The sequence below is a fragment of the Cavia porcellus genome, unplaced genomic scaffold, assembly GCF_034190915.1.
Source record: "Cavia porcellus strain 051 isolate PalLab524CR breed Dunkin Hartley unplaced genomic scaffold, mCavPor4.1 scaffold_1, whole genome shotgun sequence".
In the NCBI taxonomy this organism is placed as follows: domain Eukaryota; kingdom Metazoa; phylum Chordata; class Mammalia; order Rodentia; family Caviidae; genus Cavia; species Cavia porcellus.
This window is the reverse complement of record NW_026947484.1, coordinates 158,787,128-158,800,989: the sequence shown is the minus strand read 5'-3', so window position 1 is coordinate 158,800,989 and position 13,862 is coordinate 158,787,128. Positions and strand designations below refer to the sequence as shown.

Genomic DNA, 13,862 nt, shown 5'->3' with positions numbered 1-13,862 from the left:
ATCTGTTATACCTGTTGAGATGTCATTCCATTAAAATCTGGAGTTTTGGCTTTAATTCAAAGTGAATTTTACTGTTGTCAAACAATGAACTAATGTAATTTCATGTCATTAAAGACATTATTTGCTTAATGGTATTTTGGATGTTTGGAAAATATCTTTTAGTTGCATAGAAAGAGTGTGTTCCTTATCAACATCTAGTATCATCACAAAAAGTTTAAATTTCTTTGTATGCCTGATCCCCTTACTTTGAATTTCCCAACACTAACATGTATGGTATTCGGGGTAAAACTAAGTCTGTCGAGACCTTACTTCCCAGGCACATTGAAACAAGATGCAGGGTTAAAAAGTGACAACCTTTAACCAAGGGGCAAGATCTTAATAGGAGCATACAAACAGCCCTTTTCATGGTACTTAGTTACACAGCACAATAAACTGAGCCAGTTTGGAGCACAGATAAGTTATGCACAAGAGAACTGTGTGGGAACCACTGGTGAAGATGGCATCTTGAGATTCCTACTTCTTGCTATCCATGTCTCTGTGTGAGCCCTGCTGTACTATGTAGGACCTCCTGTGGAGCCACAAAGAAATGGCAGAAAAGAAACCTCATGATTGCTGATCTCAGTTGCGAAGGATATAGTGCTCCTATGTTGCCCTCCGCTGGCTCACTGGTTCTAGAGGGAGCCAATTGCTTTGTGATGAAGGCACTCCAGCAGCCCACGGAGACACCCATGACAGTTAACAGAGGCCATCTGCCCATAGCTAACATTAACACCAGCCCTCTTCCTGCTTATTCCCAACGCAGAGAAATGGGTTTTATAGAATTCTGAAGAAATAGAGGCACAGCTAGAAATTTTCAGCAGCCTCTGTGTTTCATATTTGAATGAAAATCTGGTTTCAAAAATCTTAAGAGAAGTGAATATTCATAAGCATTGCCTGGAATATAAGTATAAAAGACTGTAAGTTATGTCTGATTATTTATATAAGCCCCAGTAATAAAAGATCTCTGGAAAACATAATTCTAGAGTTTACAGCCCTTTAGCTTCATCATGACAGGATCTCTGACAAGGTCTTGCTCCTGGATTGGGACTTGGAGATCAAAAAGACAATTTCAAAAGATGTTGTATGTGTTTCCACTCTGGGTCCACCTGATGCCATTTTTCCTTGCTCTTGACTAAATAAATTGGGCAGTTATTAGATTATTGTTTGTATAGTCTCTTATTTGGCAAATCTTTAATCAACCCCAGATCCTCTTACCTCTGGATCAAGAAGTGACCAACATACATGATACACGTTTCAGTTTATCCCTCGCCCTCAACACACTTGTGCTCTCTTTGCACAGTCTCAGTCTTGTGTTTCTGCCATCTCCTGAAACACTTCCAGAAATCTTCTTCTATGAGTGTCTTAACTAGATGTGATGAAAATACTTCTGACTGGCACACAACAAGAATCATTTGTTTGAAATCATTAAGGTGTGACCTCATGCAGCCCGCTCCCTGGAAGTGGGACCTGTAACTCCTGGTTATTCTCCAAAGTCACAGTGACTGAAAGGGAAATGTATTGAATCATTTTAGAACCCGGAGGCAGCTATGGCAGCTAAAGATACTCAGGAAAGAGGACCACCAGAACTGCTTCAGAATACGGCAAGCAAGACGGGGTAAGTGTGTTCAAAGTGAGGTGAGGCTTTGGACAGAGATTAATGCCAGTGTGTCTTACTGTAATAACATTAATATTTCAACCTTTTGTTTTTTTTGGTACCTGGAATTGCATCATTGATCTAAATCCCTGGTTCGTTTCAACTTATTGTTAATAGAAGCTACTATGACCCACAATAGGTTCCAGAGTAAAGAGGTTAGGCCATACATAAAGGCTTGTAAAACTTCTTGTGCTTAGGTAGTTCTCCCACTAACTACATAAACTGGAGGAAATTACTTTAAATATGCTTGTTTTGCTCTTCCTAGGAAGGGACAGAATAAATACAGGTACATGATGAGAACAAAATGGGTTAATGTTTGTTAACAACTTAGAGTGTGACATGTCAGACAGCACTGGACAGTTTTTCATTTTGATGAGGTAGATATGTGAATAGCCTGGATCTTACTGATAGGTCCAGTTAATGAGTGGATAGGCAGGACTTTGAGAAGGGAGAATAAATCTGTTTTTTCTTTGTTAAAAAGTGGTTCGCAAACTTTTTTAAAAATTTAATAAAATCTATATTCTCTCTCCCCAGGTTGAAAAACACAGTCACTGAAGCTGTGATTATGGCCCCAATTGGTCCTTTGCTATATTTACAAAGGGACAAGAAAGTGGATTGAGGGTCATGGCAGCCTTTTTTTTCAGTAGTGCTGAATGTAGAACATGGAAGAAAACAATATTCAGGATATTAACAATTATTGGAAACAAGATGACCTTTATCAAAGGGCCTTTCACGTGGACTGTAAGAAGTAATTCTAATCATTGGCTTTTAGGAAATGTGACAGATTATTGAAAAACACGTTTGTGGCCTGATGATGTTATTTAAATTGTGTTTTGTTGAGAACAGGAATTTGGGGGTGCTAATGAAGGTGTCCTAGTTGGGGCTGTCCTGTGCAGGTAGCACTGAAGCTCTGTGGAGCCCAATTCTGTCAGAGAGGTGCTCTGTTCTTTGACCTTGCTTCTTGGGCATTGTCATGGTTTATGTCTGTGGCCCCCAGGCCTCACGAGTTTGCATTGTGCATTTGGGATGGTTCATTGTCTAGTGCTTGGATTGATGGTGTCAGTGCTCCACCCACATAGAGGTGAGCCAGGATGTGATGTAATGGCAGGAAGAAGGTGTGTCTTGCTCTTTGCTGGTTCCTGCTTGCTGTTTGCAGCCGCCATGCCCACCTGCCTTGGAGCCGAGTGTGGACTGAAACCTCCAAAAACTGTAAGAAATAAACCTTTCCTTCCCCAACTTTGGGCTTCAGGTATTTTGTTTCAGCAATGAGTAAAAAGTAACTAAGACAGGCATCCAACAAGATTGTATTTGAACAAAAGTTCTATTACTTTCAAATGGTTGAGAAGCAATCTTCTGGATCCTTGTCAGTCTAGATAAATAGCAACAAACATCTTCATGCTGGATTGTCAGAATCAGAGACTGGCTATCTTGGCAGACAAATTGTCTTGTAAAGGGGAAGGAGGGCAGCCATGGGCAACTTAATTGAATCCTCAGGATATAATGATTTGGGGTGTTCTACAAAGCCACAAGGAAGCAGATAAGAGTTAATAAAAACATTAATTAATAAAAGAAGGTAAATTTGCACACCCCAAGGTGAAAAAGAGTTCACAATGAAGAGGTACAAAAACCCTTAGGTCAAATCACAGTTACTCAGAACACTAAGAAAGTTATGAGGATAGCCTTTCTTCTCCAGGCTTATACCAAGCTTGGAGACCCTCTTCTACAAATGTGTTTCTGGATTCCAACTGCAAAAACAAGTCACCTGTTTGCATCACTACATCTCTTTTCCCCCCTTGTGACAGTGTGTAAGATCTTCTGTGACCTCACAGTTCTCTGTTCAGATATTTGACTGCAATTAGTTAAGAGTCATGACCTGTGTGAGTAAAACCCACAGACATATGCTAAATTGTGTCTGTTTGATTTGGGACATGAAGAGATTCAATATGGTTCTGTCTACCATTCTCTGGACTATGAGCCTTCCAACTCTGGGAGCAGATGCATGCTTTATAGGTTATCTCCTCCCCCTCTTCACTGCACCTTTCAGTTAACTCAGGGGTTCTCGTCTTTTCCAGCTGCTTAGAGACAAGACAGCAGGTGGAGAAGTCTGAATGAGGCTAGTGGCTCCTGGGAAAGAGAAAGCTGTCAAGCACTGCCTTCTATTGTGCAGTGGCTCTTGCCATGACTTCTGAGCTTTCTCAAGGGCACAATCACACAGAGCCAAAGTGAGAGTCCCCTGAAATCCCCTTGGTTAGTGCTTTAAGTATGTGTTTAAGCTTCTCTGCAGCCTCCTTACTGATAGAGTATCTAAAACACAGTTCTATAAAACAATATGTTAAACTGTCTTGTGGGAGAGGAAGCCAGGTGACAGGGTCGGGGCTTATCAAGGCAGCCAGGCAGAGACAGGAGTTGCGACTGCTTTGGCACTGTTCCCGTGGAAGCTGTGTCCCAGCCTTCAGAGGCTAGAGCACTTCCCAAGTAAGCATGCTTGCCAAGCAGAACCTGCATCTGGGATGTGGGATTCTGAGACATCTCTGAGATCCTCTATAGCAACGTGGCTGTTTCTCCTGGTGGAGATCAGCTGCGCATCCCTCCCCCTGGGTCCCTTTGGTTTTCCTGCAGGTAAGGAGGCTGCTGAGAACTGTTTGAGCCACTGAAAGAAACTGCTTAATGTAAGTGTCTGCAACACAGACATCAGCACTGGTGCTTGAGATGCGGTAATAATCACAAAGTTCTTACTTCTTCTCTCCTTTGTACCATTCAAAGGCTGGGGGCGGCACACCTGCACCTTCACATCTGATCAATCCGCTGCGTCCGGGGGTCACAGTGCCAGATTTAATTTCCTGAATCGTAGGAGCAACTGAAAAGAAGAAATAACAATAAAAATTTGTGTATATGTGTGTGTGTATATATGTATATTATATATATATATATATATATATATATATATATATATATATATGAACCTAGTGGTAAGGAAAAATAATCTTCAGCAGAAATAGAACATGCATATATTTTTATTTCTTTTATATTCAAAGCAATTTATGTCTGATAGGTGAATGCATCATATTTGCAGCATTTTATGCTTCAAAGTATAAGATTAGTCATTTTCAGCTTCATTTTTCAACTTGGACAAGAGAAGAATGCTCTCGGGGCGCACAGAGTAAACTGCAATACATTCTGGCCTTGCTCCTTACTGGAAAAGTGGCAATGGTGAGGGGAGCACTTCATCTGTACCCCTAGCCAAACTCCCAGAATAGCTCTCACTCACCCAGAGGTCACTGGGACTTGTCATCAGGCTGGGTGTCTGATGTCCCTCATCTCACAGTCACACTAGAAGCAGGTAGTCTCATCCTCCTTTATAAATGCAAAAGCTGAAGTTTGGAGAGTTTCCATAATTTGTCTATGGTCACACAGTTACTTTAGTTCCAGAATTTGAATTTGAAGTCAGCCAAATTGAGTCAACCTGGGGTCTTTCAATAACACTATGTGTTTTTTCCCTGTGCCTTAACAATTTCAGTGATTTTATTGTGTTATTTCTCTACCTGGATGCAGTTTGTTTCCATTTCCACAGATTCTATTTGTGGTGTTACTGGCTCTATACTCTTCACTATACCTCTAGCTGGAAATAACATTCTTTTCTCTAAGTAGTTTATCTGAATTGCTTATATCATATGCTTTCTCTCTTGCATTGTCATTATTTACGAATATGCCAAGCTTCTTTGCCAGAGCCCTGATGGTAGGGCAAGTGTTAGATTCACCTTTGCACATTCAGAGACCGAAGCACAGGGAGTTCTGGTTACATAGCCAGGCCTTTCTTCACCAAGTGCTTATTGAGCCATCAATATGTGTCAGGCATTTCCTCAGGCACTGAAAGGTCAAACTCTTGATGCCCTTGAGCTTACGTTCTAAATGGGTGAGGCATGGAGAAAAGGACTACAAAGAGAAAAATAAAAGCAATAAGCAGTCTAAATCCAATGTTGGAAGGTGATGAGGAACATAGTAAAATAAAGGCAACAGAAAGCCCTTGCACTGAAAAGTAAGGAGAATTCATGCACAGAGTAGAATGCAATTGTGTATAGACTAATCAGAATAGGGCTCACTGGGGAGGCAGGTTATCCTGAAGAGACTGGGTCTAGACAGGTGAGTGAGCTTTTTGGTATCCAGAGAAAGCCCTTTTGGAAGAAAGAGAATGTGTAGCAAGGCCCTGAGACAGAAGTAGTGCTGGTTGGCTCATGAAATAATCAAGAGAAAGGAGGAAACACAGTCAGTGTAAGGACCCCAAAGGACCACGGGGTGGGGGAGCATGGAGGGCTCTGAGGACTGTTAAGAAGCTGGTGAACCACTACAGAGGAAGGGTAAAGCCCAGCTTGTGTGCTCACAGGATCACTCCCTCTGCTGTTGTGTTAAAGAAAGACCCAGGAGAGGTCAGGCTAGCAGAGGTGGGAGCCTGCAGGACACTGTGGGAGAAGCCAGGCCATGCTGGGACCATACAGGGTGATGGCAGTGGAAGTGATCGCTGGCTTTGCGGTTAATTGTAAAGCTGGACCCAGGAACATTTTTTTGTTTTGATAGATTGAAGTGAGGTTGAGATAAAGGGCAGAGTCCAGGGTGACTTTATTTGGTTTAAGTAGCTCACAAGTTCGAGGGAATCCCATTTACTGAGATGAGATTTGAAGGGTGAAAAATATCGAGTGGGAAGAATCAGAGTTGTATGCATGTGTTTTCTCATAACTATTCCCTTTTCTACCAAGCTCTTAACATTGTACACATTTAAATTACACCATGGGAGAGAATTTAATACAACTGGAATCTTGAAAATGTAAATAGGAGTTCATTCAGAAGTATGACCTAGGTAAATGTGTGTGTCTGATATATTTGAGGTTTCTTGCAAAGCAATGAAAATGATCAAGGTTTAATGTTTTCTTCAATATGTCAGTATACAAAACAATAAATAATCTTACAATGGGACATTACCTTTCCTTGTAAAAAATACCCTAGTAAATTCATCATTTTGTGGTAAGGGCAATACTTCATTTTGAAATGATAGCACTGTGTATTTCTCCATGGTGTTTATGCTAATAATACAGATTCAATTTGTAGTTCTAGGATAAATTCACAGAAGTAGTTTCATGAAAGCATTTGCTAATAAGTTGGTGAAAAATAATGAATGTTTACCATAAAACGTTTGAATGAGAAAATGGTAGCAGATAAACACACACACATATGTGGACAAATACATGCCTAGTTATCTATACATCGGTCTATACAAAGACAATATAAGGCATCACTTAGTATTTTTTAACATTTTGTTAAGCAAATATTCATGCCGCACCCTATCCATAGCTGTAAAATATACAAACGCCAGCTGTACATGAACCCCACTCATTGTCAGTTATGACACAGTTTTGTGTTGAGAGGCCCAGGTAAGACTGGGTTTTCACAATTGTCCTCACAGTCTTTCATGTCTCCCTGATGGTCTCCCTGTCACACCCACAGACCATCACCTTTCTTGATATCTAACTATTATTGAAGATGAGATCACCGTATGCAGCAGGAGCTCCACCGTGACCTTCTATTGATAATCTGGTTAGTTTAATTACTCTCTTGTTTGTCAAGGGGGCCATGACTTATTACAAACAAAAGCATGAAATCCGGAATATTGCCTGAAAGCCTGGGCATAACGAACTGAAATAAAAATCTAATTAATCATTAAAAGGCTTTGATAAAGTAAAACATGTAGATAGCTTTGCAATAGGTGCTTCACCACACAAGTGAAGGGGAAATGACCTGTAATCCTGGAGTCTGTGGGGTGTCTCTGAGAGATGCTCTGTAGGGAAAGAACCATACTGTGACACAGAGAAACATGGATAAACAGCGAATCAATAATTAATAACGGCCTGTCTAAGAGGATGTCCTAAGAGTGTTTTGCAGAGCAAAGACTGACAGGGCTACAGAATACAGAATAGTCAGTGTAGAGAGAGGATTTTCATGTAGGTTTTATTTAGTGACTAAAATTATAAGCATGAACATAAAGTTCCCATTGATTTTTCTTGGGGACATGAAAATTTACATTACTTATTCATATCACTGTGCAGCTTTTGGAAATCATCCATTCATTTATTCTTCATTTCTTCTTCAGGTCAAGAAATATGTGTATGAGGGACCACGATAATGGAAAAAAAAATATTCATGGCCTCATAGAGCTCTTAGATACGGAGAAAGCTTAGCTGGAAATTGAGCAAGGCAAAGGAAGAAGTAAAACAAGGCATGCGATCCTATGTGGTACAATTACAGAGCTCTGTACTCTTAAACTAGTAATTGAGAATTACAAGATGAGTCAGTCCAGGGACTATATGGAGGTCTTACCACAAAAGAAGAAACAGGAAAGGCAGAGACTCTGAGTTGGTTCGCTCTTAGAAGCAGAAACACATTTCAGTTTAGCACCCAGCTTCTGCTTAAAGTACATCAAAAATGATCATCATGGCTTGAGCAGAGTATGTAAGGAGAGAAATCCAGGGAAGATGTGAGGGCTGGTACCAACGGGGCCTGATGTTGTATCCGTGCTGAAGACTTTGAATATTTTTCCACGAAGATGAGATTTGGAAGATTTTGAGTGCAAGAGGGATATTTGATTAAAATTTTATCAAGATTCTGTGTCTGTCATGTGAACATACTTTACAGAAAGGCAGGACAGGAAATAGGCTGGATCATCAGAAGTCTGGTGTGGTAATTCTCAGTATGCTGAGACTGTTGCTGCCTACTCCTTTGACAAGACAGGAATTGAGGAAAAGCAGAAATAGGTCACTGGTCACACTGGACCAAAGTCAAATTCTTGTAGTTGACTGGCAATGACTGAACATTTTCATTGAAACTCCAAATTGTATGTTGTTTTAAACTCTGATATTTGTATAAATAAAAGGCTTTTAGGACTAACCACTGAAATGCCCATTTTTACCCATTTTATACATTCTTTAATGGAAGAGTTCTTAGACATTATGCTGCTAACATACAATTGATAAATCTCTTCCTGGACACAGACTTTTCAAAAGTATTTTGCTGTAGAAAGTTGTATTTGAGCTTTTGGTGAGCTTGATATTTCTGGACACATACTGTCAGTATATTGGATGCCTGTACGATTAGATCTCGAGGGTCTATGGCACATCTGAGGCTATGTAATCTAGGACTTCTAAGAAATAGTCACTAGTTCCACAAGATTTCATGTGCTTGAGAGCTAGCTTGTGCTTGTGAATTTCATGAGAGGAAAATGCTTCCAATTTTGGCCCACAAGGATATAGCCTTTTATTTGCCTGGGATAGGTGTTCCTAACAATTATGACTAGGTAAACTTCCAGCTGGAACTGTAGCAGTGAAAATTATAAGTATGCTTGGCCAAATTGCCCCAAACAGGCTTTTTACACTAAAATATTCCATGTGCTAGGAAATGATAAATGCTGGAAAAAGTGAGTGAATGGTGGGGTGATACCTGAGCACTGGCTCCTAGAAGCTGTCTTTGATCACCACACTGTGACCGCAGCTCTGGGACTCTTGACCCTGAATTATCAATGTATGTGTTGTTTCCTGTAGTGTATATGTACGCACCTTCACATGTTTATGTTTCAGAAACTATTTTCTTTTGTCATGGAGGTAGATTTTGTTCCACTCTGATGTAGTCTTTTAATGATATCAAAGTTAGTAAACAAAACAACTCTTGAGCTGCTCACTCACATTCACGAGCACCCTGGCTTCCTTTGGAACAGCCTGAAATGTGTGCACTGACACCTAAGCACATCTGCCATGTGCCAAATTGTACATGACTGTGAGATGAAACAATTGCACAGTGAACAAAATTGGTTTCTGACAATGTCATTAGACAGATGTAGGTAAGTGCAAAGAACAGATGTTGAGAGAAGCTAGCTTAAGGGTCAGCCAGAGGTATTCAACACCTGTGTGATTAGATGCTCAAAAAAGAGGACTTTTCCCTTTTCATTTGCTCAGTGGGATCTTTCCTTGCATTGTTTGGGCAGTCATTTCAGGAGCAAGATAATGAAAGGTTTTTTATCCAAAACTCCAGGCTATGCAGGTGCAAGCAACAGAACCTCGGTACTTGGCACCAGACAAGCCTAATCAAGATTCATTTTCTTAGTTACAGGACAATAGCTGCAAAGATCATCTTCCTCTTTTGCTATCCTCAATGAAGACTTTATGTACAGCATCTTATTATCAAACACCAACAGAGTCCAAGAATTATTTCAGTAGCCTTACTAAGTTGAGGTAGTTAAATTAAAACTATATAGATCCAATGGTAAAATAATATTGTCAGCCTTACACCAAGCATACAACTTAACTCTCACATGTCTGTATGCGAGAACACCAAAATAAACGTAAGAAGTAAAATACAAGATAATAGGGAACAAGGAACTGGATCTTTTGCAAAAGAGAAGGGGACTGATCAATAGGAGGAGGTGTAGGGGAAGAATGAAGACATATTATGTACAAGGGCAGCTCCCCACGATGAGTGTAATCATAGGCTACTGCAAAACATCTACTGATAAACGTATTATTATTATTATTTTTTTTAAAGAGAGAGGGGTTGGGAATTTAGCTCAATAGCATAAGCGCCTGCCTTGCAAGGGTGCGGTCAAGAGTTAGATCCCCGGTACCAATATAAATAAATAAACAAACAAAGAGAGAGAAATGATGGATAGTGATGATGGTGCCACAACAGATAACTACAATAGAATGTTTACTCAAAGACAAAGAATAAGCTAGATTTCCTAAAAGAAATAAACAATGAAGAATTTAATCCTACATGATGTGTGGAAGTACTGTGGTAAGCATGTTGCCCTTGGTCTATGTTATAGAATTTATAGGTCAAACTAAGGCAGCCTTGGTCAAACAAACAGCCTTTGTGAAAAAACTAGTTTTCAATGCCAACCCGAGAATATAGCACAAAGGATGTCGTCAGTGCATTGTTAGTATTTGTTTACTTATTTTATTATTATTATTTGTATTGGTAGAGATCAAAGCCAGCCTCACTGAACTATTCCCTCCATGATTCAATGCATTATGGATCCACAGGAGCATAATGGCAGGTGGAAACATTTTCCTTGAAGATGGGTAAAAACTCAAGGTTGGAAATAATGAGTCTTTCAAAGGTTGTCATAGATTTCAGAGAAGCACAATCAGACAGTCAGCAAACTCTTTCCAGAAAGCAAATATGTCCTTGGTTTATGGACTAATCTTACTTTAAAGCAAGCGAAGAACCTCCTTGTTATTGATAAGCAAAAAAATAAGTAAATAAATAAAATTTATCAATTCCAGTACAAAAGGTAGAGTTGAAAAATGGGCTTTATGATTTAAGATCTTCTACCTTGAATTAAAACTCTGCTTTCAGGGAATGAAAATATTCCAATTTGCAATATACCTCCAGCTTGCCTCAGATGGTAAACATGAGTAAACACAGTGGCTAAATCGTACATTGAATAAAATCTCTCAACTTTCCAGTAGAACAAAAGTGGCTCCCCAACTTACTGTTCCTTAACTTTTCCAAGTCCCTGTTTTCTCATTTGTAAAATAAATAATTCTTTCTTCATGGATTTCTGTGTAGACAACATAAAACACTGCATGAAATGTCCTCACCTCAGTGTTTTGCATGGAGCTGGTCGTCAGTAAAAAAATGAGACTTTCTACAAAAGGATAGAGTAGCACAATCTTGCTTCTTGCAAAATTGTGGAATCATTTAAGACAAGACAGAAAATAAAACTGATTCTTTGTAATTCATTGCCTTGATATTACAAGCACGTCTTTAACTGAGCTAAAACCTGAACTTGCATAATACTTTTTAGTCTTCTAGAATTCTGTCTGTATGGAATTTACTTTAGTGAAGTTAATAAATAATATTTTTGAGTGGCAGATGTGGAGATATAGTAGACTTCATCTTATCTTTCCTTGAAGAAGTATGAGGTCTAGATTTCATAATGTGACAGAATATGAAAGTCCTCTCTAGACTCATAAGCAGCAGAATTTTTTTTGGTATACAAAAGATCAATGTATTGATTCAGTTAAGCGTATGATGAGGTCACTTTCTTTTTCACAACAAAGACAGTGATAAATGGAATTTCACATGTAAACTTGACCTTAATGGTTTTATTAAACATTTAATACCCAATATTACAGTGTGCTAAGCTGTGAGTTCTGATTTCTTGTGCTATCAGAGCTACAGAACAAGGCAAACTATTTGGTAAGAAATTTCACAAAGCTATATATGAAATCTGACTATATATGGTATCGGATTTAGTATTATTAATGAAGGGCCTTGGACTGGCCTCTTTGGTTCTTAAAGAAACATCTGTTACTTGATTGAGAGCAAAAGATAAGAAAGAGCCTTCTTTTTGAAGCCCAAATTTCATGCTATTATAGTATTGAACTCTTTCAAGGGGTTAATACACTGAGCTGTTATTAGTCATTTATATTACGTTATGAACAGCATTTGAAATTCTGTCAATTACAAGATCGCATGTGTTAGAGGCCACTGGAGAATGCATGGATGGATGGATGGATGGATGGATGGATGGATGGTTGGATGGGTTATTGGTGACACATGAAGATGTAGATAAAGCATAATGAGGAAAGAAGGGTTACATCATGAGTAGGTCAGGGGTGGTTATGCAGAATCCGTTCACATCATGCTTTTGACAAGGGTCAGTGCTGGTGAAATTACAGCTTGGAGTAGCTCTCTCCCAGTCAGAGAGGCTCAGCCCAGTGATGCATGCACAGTAAAATATGTGTGAGATTTATTGGACCACTAGCTGTATCAATAGGAATTAAATGGTTCACTGTTTTCTAGCTCCTCTCCAAACTTTCTCTCTTTCGACTTACTCATGATGTGATCTGTTGTCAGTCATGCTGAAATGATAGCTGTGTGTGATTGATTGGATACACTGGATAAAGTTCGCAGAATCATGAATTTGGGGCTATCCAAGGGCATCTCTAGTCTCAACAAGGATAGGCCTGCAACCAAAGTTACCTTCAGCACAAGCTTCATGAATCCTACACGGTTTCAATGTATCCTTTTCATGTTGAAGTCGTTGTTACACATTTCCGGATAAAACTTACTTTGTCAGTCCTAAGAAAGGCAGAAGTTCATATTCTTTCTTTAGATTTACCTTTAAAAATTGTGCTATAATTGGAATTTTTATGGGAAATATTTCTCGTTGTAATACATCAGGGTATGTTGGGCCTTCTAGACTGCTTATTGTTATATTTTATGTTACACTTTTAAAGATTAATAGTGATCTCTCAAAATGTGACTTAGACATACATATGTATACACATATATACGTGTATGCATACACATATATACACACATATACATGTATACAGACATACATACATACAGTATGTACATACAGTACATACATACATATACAGTCATGTATGCATACAGACATATATGTACACACACACACACACACACATATATATGTATATATATGTATATATATATATATGTATATGTACATGAACACAATTAGGGTTCTTGAGTCTAAAAGTAATAGCAATAATGGTGTGTTTGCTGATAGACAAAGATACCATCTGTGGAGTCTTTCTTCAGTCACATTGCTTTTCTGGCTTCAGGACCAGTTCCTGCCACAGCCCTGATGATAAATTTGTAGACATCAGGGAACCCTGGGTGCGTATCATTTCTGTACTCATGTAATAAGCTCTCAAGCCAATTTCTTAGTTGACTGAATGGTTTATTATTTCTTCTTGTTACCATGGCCTTCAACAATCTTAAAATAGAACATTTAAAAACTTGATTACCATTCAGTTATTAAAATTGTTTAATTCTGCAAAATGAATAATTCATATTGTTAATATATTCGAAGGATTTACTTTCTGAACATGTCGTTTTAGAGGAAGTGACAAAAAAGCATTGAATTGCTAGAAAGAAAAGGAGAAATTAAACAAAATATAGATTATATGTCATAGAAACACAGTCATAAGCTATGCATTTCTCCCTGGTTACCTTCTTTAAAGGCAAAAAGATGATGGGAGAAGTCTAACAAGACTAGAGTGAATATATATATGAATCATTATTTTCCAAACTTGCCAATATATATTCCTCCTAGTAAGAAAATGAACTTCAAAGTAAAACCGCTTGTACAGCT

At 38.8% G+C, this 13,862-nt stretch overlaps 1 protein-coding gene across 3 annotated transcripts in view; it reads right to left on the bottom strand.

Moving 5' to 3' along the window:
* Negr1 (neuronal growth regulator 1) overlaps positions 1–13,862 on the bottom strand; it is a 772,989-nt gene that overhangs the window by 185,122 nt on the left and 574,005 nt on the right. For all 3 annotated transcript variants that reach the window (XM_063258286.1, XM_013142948.3, XM_003478817.4), the window contains exon 5: positions 4,430–4,550. In XM_063258286.1, the coding sequence (XP_063114356.1) occupies positions 4,430–4,550 (121 nt within the window). The remainder of the gene's footprint in view (positions 1–4,429; positions 4,551–13,862) is intronic.